General features: G+C 32.5%; 2 protein-coding genes across 2 annotated transcripts; one reads left to right on the top strand and one right to left on the bottom strand.

The window, feature by feature from the left end:
* Positions 1–2619: 2619 nt before the first annotated feature.
* Positions 2620–6698, top strand: LOC137808226 (calcium-transporting ATPase 2, plasma membrane-type). The gene is made up of 5 exons (XM_068609239.2): positions 2620–4567; positions 4675–4833; positions 5100–5271; positions 5402–5700; positions 6064–6698. The coding sequence occupies exons 1-5, from the start codon at positions 2699–2701 to the stop codon at positions 6301–6303; spliced, it is 2739 nt and encodes a 912-aa protein (XP_068465340.2). The 5' UTR covers positions 2620–2698; the 3' UTR covers positions 6304–6698.
* A 347-nt stretch (positions 6699–7045) lies between these two features.
* On the bottom strand, positions 7046–12217 carry LOC137808227 (formin-like protein 6). The gene is made up of 4 exons (XM_068609240.2): positions 10477–12217; positions 10195–10397; positions 8359–8600; positions 7046–8266 (listed from the first exon to the last, which is right to left on the bottom strand). The coding sequence occupies exons 1-4, from the start codon at positions 11880–11882 to the stop codon at positions 7472–7474; spliced, it is 2646 nt and encodes an 881-aa protein (XP_068465341.2). The 5' UTR covers positions 11883–12217; the 3' UTR covers positions 7046–7471.
* Between the last annotated feature and the right edge of the window lie 9362 nt (positions 12218–21579).

Consider the following 21579-nt stretch of genomic DNA (forward strand, 5'->3'; position numbering starts at 1 on the left):
CTAGTAAAAGAAGTTGTCTTCTTAAAATATTTTGGAGAACATCATTAACAAACAAATTATCGAAAATGTAAGAGAAAACCTTTTCCTCCAATTTGCAATCTTGTTAAAAATCACTAATTTCCAGGTACATCTGATAACATTTATTAATAGGTTAGATTTCTATCATTTGGATTCTTGTTGCTACTTTGTTTTCCCTCATTGGATTTGTTATCACTAAAAAAATTGATTTTACCTAAGAAAAAAAATCCATAGGTAACAACAAACGAGTTTTTGTTATCATATTCTCATCATTACTATTTTTAATATGATTATACTTATTATTATTATAATTATTGTTACTATTAATACTATTAATATTATTAATACTATTAATATTATTAATACTATTAATATTATTAATCATATTTATAGTTTTCATAATTTTCATATTATTAATTATTATTAGTAAATACTCACATATACATATTCGTAGATTTATCTTTCTCTCTATATATATATATCCGTGAATAATAATTTATAAAAAAAATATTAAATTTATCTACATATTTAAATTTATGTATAATATGTTGATAAAATTGAATTTATTGACGGATTGAAATTCAAACATAATAATCAATGGGAAAATTTGATTTTTTATTGTATTATTGTATTATAATTAGCATACCAAATGAGCTGAGTTGATTTTATTTCCCCACTTAAACTAGATATTTGGGATAATGAAAAAACTAGGTATTATGACCACTTAAAGCTATGCATTGCAGGAAATAAAACTACCATTGGATAGAAATAAGTAATTTCCCACGTGATCTGTCTTACGATCATTGATACATTCTATCATCATGTTGGAACAATTTCATTGTAAAAGTCATTGCATTAGGTTTTTATTTAATTTTTGTGTGTTATATTGTGTCACATCACTTTTAAGATCCTTTTTTACAATTTTATTTTAAGCAAAGTCTTATAAAACTCACACTCTCATTAATGTTTTATTTAGTTAGTGGCAGAAATATATACTTTCAAAATAAATAAATAAACAATTTTTTATGGCCTAGGATCTTACTTATCACCTTGGATCTTATTTTTTTATGTTATAGAAAGTCTGATAAGATGCAGATCTTAATATTATGACAGAATATATTATCCTTGCAATTAAAATTTTATTAGGAATCTTTTCCTATTTCATCCTTAGACATTTGAACTTCGAGTTCATATGTAAATTTTTTTATAACTCCTTGCTTATCAAGTGAAATTTATTTTCTCTCTTAAATTAAAATCAGATTAATATTTGAACTTTTAAAAATTAAATAAAAGAAATTATTTAAATATTAAGTGTAGAAGTGGATTTTAAATTTATGAAGAAATTATTTGTCAACTTATTTTTTCTCGTAAATAAAACTAATGAAACTTTATTTTTACATGCAAAACGACAACCAAAATTTGAACATAAAAAGTTTGTGCAAACGTGGAATTATTGATCTTACTATTTACAGGAGCTACAGGAAAGAACCGAATACGGCACTTTGTTTCTGAATTCTTTTATCGAAGAAAATAAGGTTGACCCCGTGGAATTCGTTCATCCCCAGTTTCCCGAAATAACGGACAACAACAGAAGAAATGGACCGTTATTCATTCTTAAACACTACAAAATTTCGGATCCTCACTCGTTTCCCTCCTCTGCTTAATCTCTCCCCTCTTCATTCATTTTCTTTGACTCCAACTTTGCCTTTCACGAGGTTCCCACCTCACTCATTCTCTCCCTCTCTTTCCATGAAAAGATATCCAAACCAAACCGTAACCTAAATTTTTCTAACAATGTTACTACTGGTCGCTGTTACAGTGTTACTGCAAATTATCATGCCTTTCTCAACGTGAGCTCGGGTTTGAAAAGAGTCTTAGAGTCGATTGATAACAGAGAAGGCATCGAAGAAGGAAAAGATCATAGCATATTAGAAGATGGAGAGTTATTTGCATGAGAATTTTGGAGGAGTGAAGTCCAAAAACACAACTGACGAAGCTCTTCAAAAATGGAGGAAGGTATGTGGGGTGGTAAAGAACCCCAAACGACGCTTTCGTTTCACTGCCAACATCTCTAAACGCTATGAAGCAGCTGCTATGCGTCGTACCAATCAGGTTATCAATCTCTACATGCATATTTTGAACCTCGAATGTATAGGTTAGACGTATCTTTCAATATAGATTTCAAATCTATTTATTGACATGCAAATTCATTCAAAATGTAATGATTCTTCAACACTGTAATAGACCATTTTCGTAAACAATATGATTCCTCTATTCCCCTTCTTAAAGAAATACCAAATATAGCATGAGAAGTTGGGACCTCTTCATGTGCGGATTCTCAAAGGCTTATTCTCTCCTTAATGCAGGAGAAGCTAAGGGTTGCTGTTTTGGTTTCCAAAGCGGCATTTCAATTTATCCAAGGTAAATTTCTTTATAATTAATGCATGAGTTTGTTGACTTTTATAATAATTATTTAAAAATCATACTTACCATTACAGGTTTTTATTGGTTGTATAGTGTAAAGTTTTTTATTGTATAGATATTATTAAGCATGCTGATAAAGAATCAAGTTGCTTATCTGTGAATTGTGATCGTATATATACCGGCAGGTGTTCAACCAAGCGATTATGTTGTGCCTGAAGAAGTTAAAGCTGCCGGTTTCCAAATCTGTGCGGATGAAATGGGGTCTATTGTTGAAGGCCACGACGTAAAGAAGCTTAAGTTTCATGGTGGAGTAACGGGCATTGCAGAAAAGCTTTCAACATCAACCACCACGGGGCTTAGCGGTGATTCTGAATCACGGCACAGGAGACAAGAGCTTTTTGGAATCAATAAATTCACTGAAAGCGAAGTTCGGAGCTTCTGGATTTTTGTTGTTGAAGCCTTACAAGACATGACTCTCATGATCCTAGGGGTGTGTGCTTTTGTGTCTCTGATAGTTGGCATATTAACGGAAGGATGGCCCAAAGGTGCTCATGATGGTCTTGGAATTGTTGCAAGTATCTTACTCGTTGTCTTCGTAACAGCATCAAGTGATTATCGCCAATCGTTGCAATTCAAGGACTTGGACAAGGAGAAGAAAAAGATTTCCATTCAGGTTACAAGAAACGGTTACAGGCAGAAAATGTCAATCTATAATTTACTTCCTGGTGACATTGTGCATCTTGCCATTGGAGACCAAGTTCCCGCAGATGGCTTATTTGTTTCAGGATTTTCTGTGTTGATTGATGAGTCAAGTTTAACTGGTGAGAGTGAGCCAGTGATGGTGACTTCCCAAAACCCTTTTCTTCTATCTGGAACCAAGGTCCAAGATGGATCTTGCACCATGTTGGTTACAACTGTTGGGATGAGAACTCAATGGGGCAAGTTGATGGCAACTCTGAGTGAAGGTGGAGATGATGAAACCCCATTGCAAGTTAAACTTAATGGAGTAGCAACCATTATTGGGAAGATAGGACTATTCTTTGCGGTAGTTACCTTTGCAGTTTTGGTGAAAGGACTCATGGGCCGCAAACTCAAAGAGGGAAGATTCTGGTGGTGGTCAGCGGATGATGCAATGGAGATGTTGGAATTCTTTGCCATTGCAGTTACCATTGTCGTTGTTGCTGTTCCAGAGGGGTTACCCTTAGCTGTGACATTGAGCCTTGCATTTGCAATGAAGAAGATGATGAATGACAAGGCCCTGGTGAGGCATTTGGCAGCTTGTGAAACTATGGGATCAGCCACAACTATATGCAGTGACAAGACTGGGACACTGACAACCAACCGCATGACTGTGGTGAAAACATGCATTTGTATGAATATCAAGGAAGTGAGTAATGATTGTAATTTGTCCTCTGAACTCCCAGGGTCTGCTTTGAAAATGTTGCTTCAGTCAATATTTAGTAACACTGGAGGAGAGGTTGTGGTTAACAAGAAAGGTAAGCGTGAGATCTTGGGGACTCCAACAGAGTCAGCACTATTGGAGTTTGGTTTATCACTCGGTGGGGATTTTCATGCAGAGAGACAAACATGTAAGATTGTTAAAGTTGAGCCATTCAACTCCGAGAAGAAAAGAATGGGTGTGGCTTTGGAGACCCCTGAAGGAGGTTTAAGGGCTCACTGTAAAGGTGCTTCCGAAATCATTCTGGCTGCTTGTGACAAGGTTATAAACTCAGACGGTGTTGTTGTCTCCATTGATAAAGAATCGAGTGATTATCTCACTAGTACAATCAACCAATTTGCTGGTGAGGCACTTAGAACTCTTTGCCTTGCATATATTGAATTGGAAAATGGGTTTTCAGATAAAGACCCTATTCCTGCAACTGGCTACACTTGTATAGGAGTTGTTGGTATCAAAGATCCTGTTCGTCCTGGCGTAAAGGAATCAGTTGAAATGTGTCGATCAGCTGGAATACTGGTCAGAATGGTAACGGGAGACAATATTAATACAGCGAAGGCCATAGCCAGGGAATGTGGGATTTTAACAGATGATGGCATAGCCATTGAGGGTCCTGACTTCAGAGAGAAGACTCAGGAGGAATTGTTTGAACTGATTCCCAAAATTCAGGTGCTTCATATACTTGCTATATGAGTAACATCTCTGATTGATTCAATCCTCAACGATTAACATGGTTGATGCATTAAATAATATGATGTGTTCAATTTTCTTCTAAGGTTATGGCTCGATCATCACCTCTAGACAAGCATACACTAGTGAAACATCTACGTACCACGTTCGATGAAGTTGTAGCTGTAACTGGTGATGGAACAAATGATGCCCCGGCCCTTCATGAAGCTGACATTGGACTTGCTATGGGAATTGCTGGAACTGAGGTGAATCAATTGCGATGATATATAAGCTTGGCTAAATAGGGAATGTATCTATCTCCTTTGAGATATTCCCGTGTGAAGAGAGAATCATATTTAAAATATTTGTTTCATTTTTGTCTCTTCGTATGAATATATTATGTGAAAATCTAATATGATCTATTCCTGGTCAAATATTTGAAATCAAAAGAAGAGGAAAGGGAATAGTGACTCTAATGCACTTCATTTTGATAAAATAATCTCAATCTTCTAAAGCAAGGAGATGTGTGCAGGTTGCAAAAGAAAGTGCAGATGTCATAATTCTGGATGACAATTTCTCCACAATAGTGACAGTAGCCAAATGGGGACGTTCAGTTTACATAAATATTCAAAAGTTCGTACAGTTCCAGCTCACTGTAAATGTGGTTGCATTACTAGTGAACTTCTCGTCAGCATGCATGACAGGTTAAAACATTATTTCTTAATTATCTTTCATGCACCCTTTCATCATTCTTCATTCCGTTGAAAGTGTAGTAGTAATTATGCTGAAAAAAATATTCTTTATCATACGATTTTACGTGAATTTTGTCTTTAGGCAGTGCACCCCTCACAGCTGTTCAACTTTTGTGGGTGAACATGATAATGGACACGCTGGGAGCACTTGCTCTTGCAACAGAACCTCCAACTGACGATTTAATGAAGCGTGCACCAGTTGGGAGGAGAGGTGACTTCATCAACAATGTGATGTGGAGGAATATCTTAGGACAAGCATTGTATCAGTTTGTGGTGATATGGTTTCTTCAGGCAGTAGGTAAATGGGTCTTTTTCCTGAGAGGCCCGAATGCTGAAGTGGTCTTAAACACCCTTATTTTCAACACATTTGTATTCTGTCAGGTGATCCTTTCTTAAACACTCGTCCTCACAGAATTTACTAGCAAGTTTAGATCAACACCTGCCAATAATCTCCACTAATTTTCGCGAGACACATTAATTGTTTCTTTAATTTACGAGAAAAACATATTAACACTCGAATATGTCTCTGGAAATTAATAGAAACCTAATCCTTGATTACCTAATGATCTCTTCAAGACTTTTAGTAACCTTAACATGTTTTTTTATGGAACCTTAACATGTTGCATAGGCAGATGCATGAGAAAATAATGAATTGACAACTGAGAAAAGATTTCAATTGTGTTTCACTACAGTTTGGCTTGCAGGGTATATTTGCCTAACAAGATATGGTGTTTGGTTGTGCAGGTTTTCAATGAGGTAAACTCACGTGAGATGGAGGAAATAGATGTTTTCAAAGGCATATGGGATAATCAGGTGTTCATAGCTGTCCTTGGTTGCACTGTTTTCTTTCAAATCGTAATAGTTGAGTACTTGGGAACCTTTGCCAACACAACACCTCTCAGTCTGGTACAATGGATCTTCTGCTTAGGGGTTGGATACTTAGGCATGCCACTAGCAGTTCGCTTAAAGCAGATACCCGTCTGAAGCATGCATGAAGGGATATCCAGTTTTTAAAACACAGTTTCATATTTGTTATGTTACAGGGCTTCGAGGTTCCTTACTCTTGTACAGTCACTAATAGGTCTGGTATTGCTTGAGGTTTTCTTGGGTAAGAACCAGAGTTTGAGCAAATAAAAGTAGAAATGTAGAGTCTCGTAGCCATTATATATAGTTAGTCTTGTATAAGTGACTTTCAAAGAACCTCTTAACCATTTTATTTAGCACCCGTTGTTTATTTTTCAAGGCTAGTACAAATTTAGGCTAGAAAACATGGACGATTTTGCAGAGTGGATACTGATGACTCTTTTTTATTATAGATTGAATATGATTGTAAAGAATGCTTCCAAATATTACATACATACAGCGTATTTCTTGCTGTAGCTGACAATGTGACAACATGAATCACTTGTGATAAAAAATTTATTTTCCAAGATAATTTTCATTTATTGAAATAATTATGAGAATCAATGACTAGCCTTTCAACTTCCCTGAACATCTTTTAATTGATTTTTATGAAAGGAAAATTCTGAATCTGCTCTTTGTGTGTGTGGATATATAATTAACTTCCTGTTTATGGCCTGAACCACTGTACAGAAGACGCCACGTAGGTGATCACCTTAGTGTATTTTACTTTTCAGTGAATACAAAAGTCTTCCTGCATTACTACTCCAAACCAAATACGAATTAACTAACCGAATTCAAGTTCTCCCACCATAAACACAAAGGATTTGCAAAAAACTGCTATTTATTATTAAAAAATTGTTCAATAAGATCATATTCTGTAGTATGAATATGTATGGGAAACTAATATAATAAAACCTATCATAACTATGGGATGTGGGCTTGATTTGAACTAACAAAAGCTACGCATGTCTTGAACAAAAGCACTTCCCATTTAATGTTCATTTCGGGTTCTAATGAAATTGAGTGGATGTGGTAAGCAAGGTACAGATCCTGTCAACAGCTTATTCTCTTCCTCATCCTGCCTAACTGTTTGTTCTTCAATCTTGTGGATGGAATTCTCTAGGCACTGGTAGAAATCAAATCTGTTGAGTTTTATACGTATAGAGAAATTAACTTAAATTTGGGAAAAACAATCATTTTAGTTTTAGTGTTATCCTAAGACACCCTCATTTCTTTCATATACACAGCACTAGGGGGATAAGCTTTCCTCATCTGAACTTCTATCTTGTCTTGCATGGTACCTGTTGAGAACAGGTAATGATGCACTTGCGGCTATCCTGAAGGATCTAGCTGAACCAACCACAGTTCTATCCTGCATCCTTCCCACTTCTTTACAGACTTGATCCAAACTATTTAGAAAGTCTCTCACAATCATAAAAATTCTGAAAGGGTGTGCTTCTTCCTTTGCTGCATCACCATGAAAGTAGTCTGTAACTTCTTTCACAAGGAACAAGGCCTTTCTCTCATCAGCCTTGATCCTAACAATTTCCTCTTCAGCATCTTTCAGAAATAGCCCAGTTGAGTTAAAGAAATTTCCATACATATCTGGTTTTCTGCATTGCAAAACTAAGCTCACTTTATCAAGCCCAATTTCAAGCTTTGAGACATAGCTTCTTAACACATTCGAGTCCATTCCTGCTGCCTTTTTTACATTACCTAGGTCTCTACTCAGTCCAGCCACAACCTGCAATCCTTTCTTTCTGAACTCGTCCTCGTTGAATTGGCGAGTTGTTTGGTTTTGAGCATTTTCATTTGCAGATTCACCACCTGTTCCTTCAGATCTAATGATCTCTTGGACCACAAAGTGGAGAAGTGTTGTCTTCCCATCTGTGCCCTTTATATCTACCAGTTTTAAAAGTGTGTCCAGTTTGAAAGATTTAGCATCACCACGGTTAGTGCCAACATTCATTCTGTTTCCTGTCCTTAGAACAGCTTCGAGAAGTTTGAGGAATAACCGACTGTTCTTTAATTCCTCACTTGCTGCCTGATAAATGTGAACAGCTGATTGATTAGTTTATAACGACGCAGAACAAAATGCAATAGAAAGCAAGACATTGAATATAGAAAGGGACAGACCTCCAGTGTCTGAAAGGACTTCCTAAGGTAGTTAACTTCTGTTTCAAAATTAGCTCTGTACAGCATGGCTTCAATTCTTTTAAAAGCTAAAGGGATATCGAGCACTGCTTTAAGAAATCTTTCTGCAGAACCAAGTCTTGATAGGTCACCATCATAAGTTTTAAGTTTTATTTCCTCCTCCTTTGTTAGAGCCATCTTCACTAGAGTCTCCAATAGCTCAGTTCCCAAACCTTCAGGGTTCCCTGTGTCATTCAAGAAACGATACCACCTAAGATGAGGTTTGCTAGGTGTAAACATTGGTTGAAGATAACATTAATGTATGTCAGGAAATAACCAAGGATGCTAGTTGATGAAATATATGTTTTCAGATATTTGAATTCACAATATTTTGCATTTTTGTTACCTATATATAGTGTAATTGACTTCCTTTTGAAGTTTGTCAATATTATATTAGTGAACATGGCAGATCTGCTGTTTTTTTATTCTTAGCCCATACAGAGGACATACGACGGTGATACGTATGAAGGCGTTGTTTCTAATTAGGAAAATGGTCAGTTCTTAATTATTAACAATTGTTCATCTGCACAATACTCACAATAGAGAAATTGTAGTTTGTAAATAAATACTCTGGCTTCAACTCCTTACGCCTAATCTTCTTATACCTGATCTCAGTAATATTTCTGTTACTTCTTTTGTCTAACCCATAAGATTAATATACCATAATTAAATTTATTTAATAGATGAATCTAATAATATTTCTAACATATTTAAACTATTTTAATATAAATTATGAGATTAAGGAGGTGTAACTAATAATAAATATAATGAACTATTAAGAAGATTAAAGAAATGTAATTAGTAATAAATGTAATGAATTAAGACTAAAAAAATGATTGGGTCATAAATGAAAAAGAAGAAACAAGCGAACATTATATTAAAAGGAAGAGTAGATAAAAGAAAAAGAAAACTGAATGATTTAGTATGTAGAAGGTTAGTGAAGAAGCTACAAGGGAGAGTTGCTGGTTTATCTTCAGTTGATATCATGTATCAGATTAGAAATTAGTAATGCCATGCAAGTTGGATGACACCAATTATCCGAAACAGATAAAATAAAGGAACAGTGAGACTGAAGCAATAGAGAAATAATATACTCAGGAAATAAAGAACAGAATATATTTGGGTTAGAAGAGTGGAACATAAATAGTAAAATGATCCGTCTTTATGATGACACAATCACGGTCGTGAAACAGGTACGACACTGCTTTTAGGGAAGTTTGACCGTTACAGCTAAAAAAGGCAAAGCTGGGTAGTTGAGAAGAGTGTTACCGTACTAGGCTGGTCCACTAAGATGCCAACGGCAATATCAACCTCAAAAAAAAAATCCTCAAAAAGAAGGGAAAATAAAAAGAGTTTATAAATAATGAATATGAGATTTATCTCATGTAAAAAGTGTAGAAAGAGTCACCGTGATGACACCAGATCATGGTAATACTAATACGGATGTTAATGACCAGATCATGGTATGTTTAACGAACTAGATCTGAATCTCATATTACATTTTGAAATTTGCCGTTACCTAGTTTTGCTTTGTTTTTATATCCTCTAAAATAACCTATATTAAATAATTTAACAAAATTAATATTTTCAAAACAGATAGAAGAGCAAGTACAGTGTGTTTGTTTTTTGGCAGGTGCACATAAACCCGTGAATCAAGAACAATCGAGATCAGGCCAGCAAAAAGCTGCACAACGCAACAAAATATCCGATTTTTGGTGCAGTTGAAGTATGATTACTATCGATGTCCAGAAATAAGAAAAAATGAAGAAATAAACTTACCATCTAAAAGAGCTTCGCACACCTCATCTCTTGTGACGTTAAGTGCCCTTAGTAGTATAGCTATGTTTTGGGATTTCTTGGGGTCTAACACCCTATTCTCGAGTTCAACAGGCGGAAGAACTGATCTTCTAGTCACACTCTCTTTAAAAGCAGAACCAGTAGATTTGCAGCCAAACAGGGTCTCCATCATGTCCTCATTTAACCTACACAGCACAAACAAACCAACATTAATCCACACACCACACAATCACAGTAACTAATAACTGATCTCAATTTACTTACTGAAAGGAGCTGGATTTTAACTGATCCCACACAGTGGTACGGTCCGAAGTAGCACAAACTTTATCCCAATGCAGAGCCTTCAACTTGGGTTTCACTCCATCCACGTCATCACCTGCATGTCTTTTCTCAACTTCCTCAGAACAACCTTTCCTTACACTAACACTGTTAGCAGAAGATCCTCCTTCATTTGGAGACCAAGACTCTCGCTGCTTCCTTGACACAGAGGACGAAGATGTACTAATTGACGGAGACCAACCATTCCGCGACGGCGGCAGCGGCGGCGGGGGAGGGGGAGGAGGAGGAGGAGCAGGAGCAGGCTTAATGAGATGAGTCAAATTCGGTGCTGGGGGAGGCGATGAGAATTTTGGTCTTCTAGAAGGACCCAAAGTAGTTGATTTTTCTATTTGCTGATATTTGGTTGAAGCTGATGGCGCCGGTGCCGGTGCCGGTGCCGGTGCCGGAGAATGCTTCATCGACGGTAAGACCATGTTTCTTATATCCGGCGAAGGAGCGGAGAACCGGGATTTCGGTGAAGTTCTCTTCGAGTAAGGAACCACCGGAGCAGCAGCCGCCGTCGCTGGCATGGCGGCGGCAAGGCAACTGTGGCGCGAGACAGGGGTGAAACAATTCTCTTCCCGGCTTAGCGACGAGCCGTGCGGCGAATGAAATGCTGTCTCACAGCATTCCTCCTCGGAAGACGATGAGTCGGAGAAACCTGCCGGCGGCGAGTGGCTTTCGTCCGGCAGCTTGTGAGGCGGTGGCAGCGGCTGCAACTCTGGACTGGGGCGGTAACGGTGATCGGAGTTAAGCTTTATAGAATCAAGCTTTCGATAAGGAGAAGTGATAGTGTTCGTTCCGTTGGGTTCGGTGAGCGACGTTCTGGCAGGCTCCACCGTCCCAATGTAGAGGAAGCTCGAGGGTGGTGGGGCCCGCGGAGAATCTTCCGGAAGCCTCCGAGAAACGAGTTTCTGCGTTTCCACTGGGTGTTTTGCTCTGTGCCTGTACAAGAAGAAGCCCAATGCGGAGAACATTCCCAGCGTCACGATTCCCACGGAGATCGCAATTGCCACCTTCTTCGCCGGCTTTGTGGGCTGCGTCGCCGTTGGGTTCGCGATCACGGCACCAGAGGTTGTCGAGGGAGGAAGATTCTGCACTGGCGGCGGCTGCCCCGCGGGATACTCATTGAAGAAAGGAATGTCGGGAGAAGAAGGAATATCCGGTGGCGGAGGCGGCGGTGGGGTGAGTGGCGGCGGAGCTGAGAGCTCCGGGAAGAAAGGCTGGTGGAGAATCCTTCTTGTTTCATTGAGAATGCGGAATTGGGTTGTGTTGGTAGCTTGGGAAGTGGGGAGTAGAGAGAATGATGATAGAATGAAAAAGAAGGTGAAATGATGATGATGAGGTTTCATGGTGATTTTTGTGGCCTTCTCTGCTTATTACCACCTTTTGTTCCACACAATAATACATCTCTGGTTTTGTTTGCGCAAATTACTTAGCTGGAAAGACAAACAGAAAAGGAAAGGAAAAAAGAAATAAAAAGAGAGGAAACTTCTTTGGGTTGTAAGGTGTAAATAAGAGTAAATAGTAAGGAGTGAGTGGAACATGGTTATGCATAACGAACGAAGACGACGACATTTATGATGTGTTACATGTTGTTTTGTTTGGGTGGTAAGGAGGCCAAAGCAAAGCATAAACTCTTTGAGAGATGCCGTGAAGTCCAGTGTGTGGACACACTCTCCACTTTGCCACTTTATCTTTTTCTTCACCTAAGTAGTTGCTTTTACACTTTTTAGTTAAATATATGAATAGGGGAAATTAATAGAAGGAAAATGATAGAGCCAAGTGCTTAAAAACTGAAGCAAAGAGCAAAGGAGATGGTATAAGGTTGATGGCGTGTTGATGGAAGGGAATCCATAATGAGGAGTACAACACGTTACCTACTTTAGGTAATCGTAAGCCATAACAAAATCAAATCTTACCATACGTTCTTAGTTTGCTACCACTCTTCAAGGAATTATATAATGAATAATAATTATTCATTAACTAATATTATTAATACAATTATTAAATTATAATTAATAATTTAAAAGTTTATCATTGCCAATATACATTTTGAAAAACAAATATATAAATGTATCCGTTTAGAAATAGTTCTTTAGTTCAATGTAATTATTAATTTTATGATTTAATTATGTAGTACAGTTAAGTTTGTAAATGTATAGATTCAAAATTATTTAACTTTTCTTTACATATATTCATCAAAATAAATTTAAATTTCGTTTTACATATAAAATAGATAAACAAATTAAAAAAAAACGACTATACGAAGTTTAAATATCAATTCAAAAGGTAAAACATCTTCAAGTTTTCTTTACACGCAAAAGAGTGAGAGTGAGTGTGTGAGAAAATTACCTAACAGACAAACACAAAACAGAAGATAACAATCTAAAAAGATAAACTAATATGTGTCTTGCATTGAACATAAGTTTTCAACAAATTTAGATATTTTTTACACTATTATAGAGGGTATATATATAATATATATATATATAATATAATATAATATAATATTATATCGTGAAATATAATATTATATTAATTAATAATTAATGTCTATAAAGGAATTTCGCCCTTTTTAGTGAAATGTATTTCTGCCAATTATGACCACTACTAGAAACAATAATAATAAATAATGACTAACTTTAATAACTAAAAGTGTAGTTACTATAAGTGACTGAATTAAGGATATTTTTTTTCAAATTTGGTGACTGATATAATTGATCACGTAATAATATTTTAACTTATCTAATTAAAAATATTAATTAATAAATAACTTACAAAATATTTACATGAATGTGTTTTTAATATATATATATATATAATTAAAAAATAAAATAAAATAAAAACTAGACCGTGACATGATTAATCTTCAATGAGTCACTAATCAAATTATTTAAGGGTAGAATCAATTTTCTCACAAAATTAAGAATCAAATGATACAAAATTTCCTTACAAATCACTATGTTTATCTAAGTTAGACAGATTCAATATTAGTTTTGTATTTACAAAGAGTAGAAAGTTTGACTATACGATTTATTGGTTACATGGAGTAGACGATCTATGACTTATATGTCAAAATTCAAATAAAGAAAGCACCTCAATAACTGATAAGTGCTTAATTTCAGTAATATTTCATATTAAAATATAGGCACTTATGAGGATTTATTGTTAATTTATATATAAAATAATCCCTAATTTATGAATTTATACCTTTTTACATTTTTATGAGCTTTATCTGAATAAGAGCATTTTATTATTCCCTTTGGGGTGTTAATTGCAGATTTATAGGGAAGATTGAAGATTTGGAATAAAGGATAATAATTTGAGCTAAAAAATAAAGCCGGAAGGTCCCAGAATGAAAAAAGATGCAAAGAAGCAACCTAGCCCTAGAAAACTAGGATAAATAGAGGGCTAGAGGCTCAACCCTAGTGTGCCATATTGAGAGGAAAACACCATAGAGTGAATTGTAAGTAACCCAATTGGGAGAATGGAAGGTGGTAGAAGTATGCGTGTGGCTAATTGGGAGATTGAGGTGATATCTTATATATTAATATTCAGTTCTTGATTGATTATATATTGGTATTGTTGTTTTACTTTTAACTTTCCGTGACAAATTGAGAATCTTAAATCTGACCGAGAGGTATTTTTAGGGTTCGGACCTAAACAACAATACTTAAGATATTTGAGTGTTAGGGATAGAAGACTTAAAATGTTAATTGCCATTAACGTATGAGCTTCGTTCTAAGTTGTTCTTATAATTACGCGAGAGATCCATAGTTAGGGAACATTCTTAAGAATTTTATATTTTATATGCGAGGAATCAATATAAATGATTTTTATACGGGCATCAATTTCAATCAAAGAATTTAATATTGACATGCTAATCAAAATACATGAGAGTGAAATAGATAGAAGCAACTAATTGTTTGTTTGTTTACTATTGATCAGTGCCAACATGACCACTTTCAACACATTTTTAATTGTTTTGTTCTATATTTAGCGATTATTTAACTTAATTTATTGTTCCTTGTGGGATCGATATCCGTCCTTAGGGACAATTATTACTTCTGACAAAGCGGTGCACTTGCCGTAAAAAGTCATCAATAACATTTAGTGTAACAAAAAAGATGAATGTGTAAAGAGACTAGTGTGAATAACATAGAGTAGATGATCTAAAAGCGTCTAATAAATAAAAAAAAGTTGTCTCAATAAATCAAAATGAAAAACAAAATTTGAGTAAAAAAATTAGAAAATAAAATCTATAATATTTCATAAACAAATTGAGAAACAAATCAATTGGAAAAATAAGAAAAAAGAGACTGACGAAACAAGGAACAAAATCTGAAATTTATGGAAAATTGAAAATTGAGAAATTCGTGAATAATATTTGAATCACAATCAAATTTCGAGATCCATGGAACTAAGAAACCTATTAAGATATACAAGTTCTAAGGATAAATCATTAAATTGAACCAAGTCTTACTCTAGAACAAATTTGTAAAACATAGCAGCGCGTTTTCTTAATTTTCTTCTTTACTTCTTTGTAATTCTTTAGTTGTATGTTTCAATTAAAGATTAAACTCTTTTTATTGACTATAACTATCTTATAATTTCATAATGAATATTGAGGTTATGTGTATTTATAATTTTGTTCTTTAATATTTATAAAATACTAGTATAAACCGTCTAATGCTTTTGAGTTAACTTTCTGTTTTGAAAATATTTTTTAAACGCTAATAATTAAATTTTATCTTTAATGCTAAATGTATTTTTTTCTTCTAGAAATCATACTCAAAGTTATAAATTTAAGACATAAGTAATCAGACTATCTTATTGAAATATGCTGACATGATAAAATTTAAAGATATATAGTTATATAAGATTCTGAATTATATAAAAAAAATTATTTATTATCTTAAAAGTAACTCTTCTTTCAAAAAAATTAAAAAACTATATTATTGAAGTAAAGGTCTTACATTAAAACAAAAGTTACACTAAAATTTTAAAAAAATATATAAACTAGAAAAATAAAATAAAAATTAATATCATAACTTAAATAAATAAAACTAAATAAAAGGCTATTAATTTTATCATATCATATTATTTGAAAATGAAAAACAACTAATATATTAATAAATGAGCTTAAATTTATTTTTTTGAAAAACATATCTTTATCATGATTATTTTTTTATCATCTATAAAAGTTGACAAAGTTTAATGAATTAAATAGGTGGAGGAAGTTGTGAATTTTTGTTTGTTTTAGTGTATGAAGTATGATTTCAAAAAAGTAAAGTTGAGAATATCACATTCTCATGTTTGGTACAAGCTTTGAATAAATATTCCATAAAGTGGTATTTTTTTCTTGAAACAAAAATACATATTTTTACTTTATAAGTGAAGGGTGCGTACGTACATTCATACGAGAATAAAAGTTATTTTATATTGTAATTTTATATTTCTACTATATTCCTTCACATTTTTCTTCTACTATTGTTTTAAAATTTTTTAATCTATTTAATTATTTTCCTAAAACTATTAAATGTTAGTCAAACTTCTTTTTGAAAATAATATTTTAATACAGAATATTCTTGAAAATGTAACTCATAGAAATACAACATTACACCTTAAAATAGTGTTTTTTTTTCTTGTATTTGAGTTTGAAGAGACTTATTAAAAAGAAGAGAAGTGTTAGTAACGCAACCTTAAAATTTTGGCCTAAACGTTTTTTTTTATTTCTTATATTTGAGTTAAGTTTGTTATTAGTCCTTCAAATTTAAAATTTATTGTTTTAATCATATAGTCTAAATAAAATTGTTTCAGTCCCTCACATCTAACTTTTAATCTTACAATTCAAAATGCATGTTTTGATGAAACAAAAATAAACCCACAGTCAAAATATTTGATGATAAGAATGTAAAGTGGATCTAAGTAATTATATAAACGACTTATAGTTATTAATGTAGTATTAGTTATATAAGCAAATTTTAAATATGTTCGTATAAACTTATTTAAAAAAATAAAAGTAGAAAAATGTTTTTATTTATTAAGAAGTAACTTAAAAATAGATACAACAAAAGAGAACAAATTTTAAAAAAATATATATTTTACAGTAAAAAATAGATCAATAAGTATAAAAAATTTATTAAATAAAATCTAATTTTAAAGATAAAAATAATTAATTAATATATCGAGTAAGTTAAATGCTATTTTATAAATTCAATAATTTTTATTATTAATAAAAAATATAAAATAATTTTTAAATTAGTATGTAATATTAGTTATAAAATTTTAGTAACTAAATACTTTAAATATGAATGATATTTTAGTTTATAAAATAGTATATATTTTAATTAATATAATAACTAATTATATTTTATTTTTAAAATTAATTTTAATTTAATTACTTTGTTATAGGATATAAAACCACTAAAAAAAAGAAAACATTCTTTAGTAATATTTTGTTGAAACACAAATAAACAGACCATCTGACTAGCGTTGAAGATACACATATGACTAGAATCCAAAATTGCCATAAACTATTTAAAAGACATAATAGAATAAGATGACTTAAACACCTTGATTATTTATTTTAACTGCTATGGTTTGTTAGAAAGAAACAGCTCTTAGATTAATATTTTAGTACGAATATACTCTTTAGTGGCACATTTCTTCTGCCAATTTGGACTCACAAATTAAGTTTCATCCCAACTTGCAAGGACATGTGCTTATTGACACTGTATTAAGATTGATTATGCGTACTTAATCATATTTAAATTGGAAAAATAAAAAAGCGCTTATCCTAAAGTTCTTAACAATCATATAATTGGATCTGAATTCCAACTCTTAAAAGGGAAAAAACAGACATCTCAGCAATTGAAAACATTCAGTAGTTAACGTTAATTATGTGTATCTATTATAACATATACACAGTTCCTTTCTCTCTCTAATCCCGAATAATATTTATAATTTAGTTTTTTTTTCTTAAATTGGTCTACTTTATGGAAAAAGAGCACCCATACTTTTATACCACAAACGTAATTTATATTTATTTTATATCTAAATAAATTATTATTTTATCATAGTATAATATTTTATTCCAAAAATAATTATAAAATAAATACTTTTTTGAATAGCGATATCAAAAGATTATTTCTTTTGTAAAAAAATATTTTTAAAATATGTAAAAGAAATATTTTGAAAATGTAACCGTTGAACATTTCAACTGGTGAATCTGTCACTTAATTATTTTAAAGAAATTACAAAAATCACTTGAGGAAGAACCGATCTAAATCTGTTTAATTAAAAAATATTTAATTAAATAATGGATTATTTTAATTTTTTTCTTGAAAAAGTAAAACAAACTAAAATATTTGTTAATTTTTTATTCTAATCTAAACATATTATTATTAAAAAAGTATTATATATTATTGAAATTTTAATTTAAGTATCACAAAATATTTTATCTTGATTATATGACTTGGTCAACCTGACCAAGACCAAAGGAAAGCTGGCCGAGACTTGAAAGACTTGGTCGAGACGATCGAGACCATGGGAATTTGACCGATGGCCGACCCATACTAGGGGAACTTGGCCGACCCCTATTATCGTTAGCGCTCAAACCAAAGTCAGTGAAGTTAATCCATTATTAAGAATTAGGTAATACAACCCTAAACGGTATCCACTTCGATAAACAGGCCCAACAAGGTAGGTCCATTAGAATAATATAAATAGCACACATCCCAAGGAGTAAGGTATTTCATTTATTACTATTCACCTACCTGAGAGCTGACCACCCGCTTTACTGACTTGAGCGTCGGAGTGTCTTCGCAGGTACCCCACCATCCGGTGTTCACCCGAGACCGAGTGCCAAAGAAGAAGTAGGAGGTCGAGAAGAATCCCAGCTCATCACCCAGTAACCTGACTGACCGAAGGAAGGAGAAGAAGACTTCAATAATTCTCTAGGTCTCATCTCCCTAGTAAGAATATATATATATATATATATATATATATATATATATATATATATATATATTCCTACTAGGAAAATGAGACCTAAAAAACTATTGAAGTCTTATTCATATATATATATATTTATTTCTTTAATCATAAAAAAAAAAAAACTTAATGTCTTAGAGAAGTACGTTCGTGGTATAAAAAACACATGACTATGTATAAGATTCATTTCGATTGGTCGGTTTAATTTTATAAAATAATGAAAAAATCTTTATTGATTTATTTTGTTCTTTGTATCGACTTGGTTTAGTTATAAAATAGGATCGCTCGAACTTTTTGAGCATGAACATTACTAAATGAGCAAACTGAAGTTTAGCCCAAATGGCACTGGTGATTGGAAAGTTTTTGGATCCAGATCGAGAATTCTAAAAAAATAAACAGATGAAATTAAGTGAAAGCTGAAAAGCACGTTTAAACAATGTGAGAAAGATATTGTTAATGTTGTGCAAAGGTCCTTTATCACAAATGACCTTGCATAAAAAGGTAACTATTTGTATTTTAAGTTTCCCTCCCCCGTTTTTTCCTTATTTGTGATTATTACATCCCTCTTTTATCTTATCATTTCTTTTATAAATGTAATTTGTACACGTGTAGATTTTTTTCCAACCCAACACTCCCTCCTTTCAAATTACACTTTTCCATTGCACTTAAAAAAGAAACTAAAATTTGATCTTAAAAAATCCATTTTTTTATCTGTTTGAATTATGTTTTACTTTAAATCTGTCAGTGCAGTTTTTATAATTTTTATGTTTTATTCGTAAACTTATTACTTGAATTTATGGAGAAATAATAAACATGTTTTATTTTTTTATCAGAACAAAAAATTCAAAATTTGTTCCACTTCTTTTCTTTCTCTGTGCGATGGAAACTCAATATGGTATGAGAGCGGGTTGATTTTGCTTTGTTCCTTTTCCTTTTTCTTTTTTTTTTCTTACCTTTATCTTATCTATTTTGTTATGTTAATCATTCTCCTTGGACCTATTGTTTTTCTTTGGCAAGAAATATGGACCCATTACAAAATCTATCTAGTCAGTTTTACTTTCATCGTGGAGAAAATTAATGGATGGTTCTCGCCACTTTTGCTCTAAATGGCGCAAACTATCATAATTGGAGTCTTGGAATGAAGCGAGTGTTGTTATCCAAAAACAAGATTAAGTTCATTAATTATGACATCCAACAACTAATAAGAACCGACTTTGCTTATGATGTTTGGGAGAGATGCAATACGATAGTGATTTCATGGATCACTTGAACATTGAATGCTCAAATTGCTAAAAGTACAATATACATCGAAATACTCAAAAGTTGAGGGAAGATTTAAAGAAAAAGTTTTCAAAGGGAGATTATTTCCATATATCTTATATCCTTCAAAAAATTAATTCAATAAAGCAAGATGAAATAAATGTTGCAGACTGCTATACACATCTCAATGCTTTAGGAAGGAGTTCAAATTATTGAGACAGTTCCGTCTTATGCATGTAACTTCAAATGCAATTGTGATGTTATTAATATTAATACTTATTAAAAAAATCACAACACATGACATGCTTCTTAAAAGACCTTAGCATTTCAAACTTGGTCACTCTTCCAATAAAGTATTGGAACAAATTTGTAAACATAATTATGATACTAATTAGAAAGATAAGAACCTGTGATATTAGTGTTACCTTATAAAAATAAGACATGCTTAATTTTTCGCATAGTAAAATTATTATCTTTGATATCTTTTTATCTTTATTCATATAGATAAGACATGCTTAATTTTTGACATAGTAAAATTATTATCTTTGATATCTTTTTATTTTATTCATATAGATATTTATGTTTATTTTAGTATCACATTTATGCACAAGGGTAATATCAGGATAATGATTTTTAAGATTTGGATATTCTTAATGAAAAACAAAAGTGAAAAAAAAAAGTCTTCCTTCCAATTTTGTTGTATATGTACAAAACTATTGTAATAAAAACACATAACAATTTAGAATTTGATTATAAAATCTTTTATGCTAAATTTGGAATCTTGCATCAAACTCAAAACTTAAGCATTAAAAGTTGCTACAAGCATCATATTTCATTCTAACCTATACAAAACAATTTTGGTCAATATCTTTCTCATAATTTTTTTTTTTGGAAGAAAAATGTACTGGTTGGTTAAGAAGAGTGCTTCATAATATCCATTATTTGGACCCATCACTCTTCGGCCTTATTCTAACTAGAGAAATGTCACATGCTGGGAAATGAATTTTTAAGCTCACATTCATTCATTTTCAAAACAATGGACCAAGTTTTTTTTTTTTCTTTTTTCTTTCTTGGCCTCTTTTCTTACCTATCCATCATCATCATCATCGTTATTGCCAAATATACCACACTCCCTCGTACACCCCTCTATTGTAACACTATAATGATTCTTATAAATCCCTATTCTGAGTCCTGCATCAGCTCACTTCAAAATTTCAAACAACAAAATAACCTCTCACGCCATCTTACTTAATTAGGGACACAATTAATTGGCAGACAAACCTAAGAGACCTTTAGGGAAATACAGTGCTATATATCATAAAAAAAAAACAACGTTCTCATTAACCATATTGTTGTAGAATCACAAATTTTCTTCACCTTATTCCCTATAAAGCAACAACATAATGAGAGAGTCAATTTCAAATTAATACCTTATTAACAAAATGAAATAAGAAGGTGGTGATGCTGTCTTTTAGTATTCAATATCACAATTGTTCTCTATCATCCAACCAAGAAAAGGTAAGATCGGATACTTCTCTAGCACCCCTCACATTATAATTAATTCATTATTTGTCTTTATCTTCGGGTTAATGCTATAGTTTTTTTTTATGCTTGGTTACTTCTGTCGTTATCTTTGTTTTGACTTCTTCTTTTGTCCATCTTCTATATTTTTTTTCTTTTGCAAAATATGTAATATAAAAGATGTATAACGGTGATAATCTACCTTACAAGTACCTAAAAATAATTTTGTACACATAAGAAAGATAAAATGTATTTTTTAAAATACAATAA

This window comes from Phaseolus vulgaris, chromosome 3 (genome assembly GCF_051622355.1).
Source record: "Phaseolus vulgaris cultivar YP4 chromosome 3, ASM5162235v1, whole genome shotgun sequence".
Classification (NCBI taxonomy): domain Eukaryota; kingdom Viridiplantae; phylum Streptophyta; class Magnoliopsida; order Fabales; family Fabaceae; genus Phaseolus; species Phaseolus vulgaris.

What these genes read in the sequence shown, in the direction of transcription:
- LOC137808226 (XM_068609239.2), top strand. Translation starts at nt 2,699, where the DNA reads ATGGGGTCTATTGTTGAAGGCCACGACGTAAAGAAGCTTAAGTTTCAT. An exon ending in TGGGAATTGCTGGAACTGAG is followed by an intron (nt 4,834 to 5,099) that starts GTGAATCAATTG and finishes AGATGTGTGCAG; the next exon opens with GTTGCAAAAGAAAGTGCAGA. An exon ending in CTCGTCAGCATGCATGACAG is followed by an intron (nt 5,272 to 5,401) that starts GTTAAAACATTA and finishes TTTTGTCTTTAG; the next exon opens with GCAGTGCACCCCTCACAGCT.
- LOC137808227 (XM_068609240.2), bottom strand. Translation starts at nt 11,882, where the DNA reads ATGAAACCTCATCATCATCATTTCACCTTCTTTTTCATTCTATCATCA. An exon ending in TTAAAATCCAGCTCCTTTCA is followed by an intron (nt 10,398 to 10,476) that starts GTAAGTAAATTG and finishes TGTGCTGTGTAG; the next exon opens with GTTAAATGAGGACATGATGG. An exon ending in AGTCCTTTCAGACACTGGAG is followed by an intron (nt 8,267 to 8,358) that starts GTCTGTCCCTTT and finishes CACATTTATCAG; the next exon opens with GCAGCAAGTGAGGAATTAAA.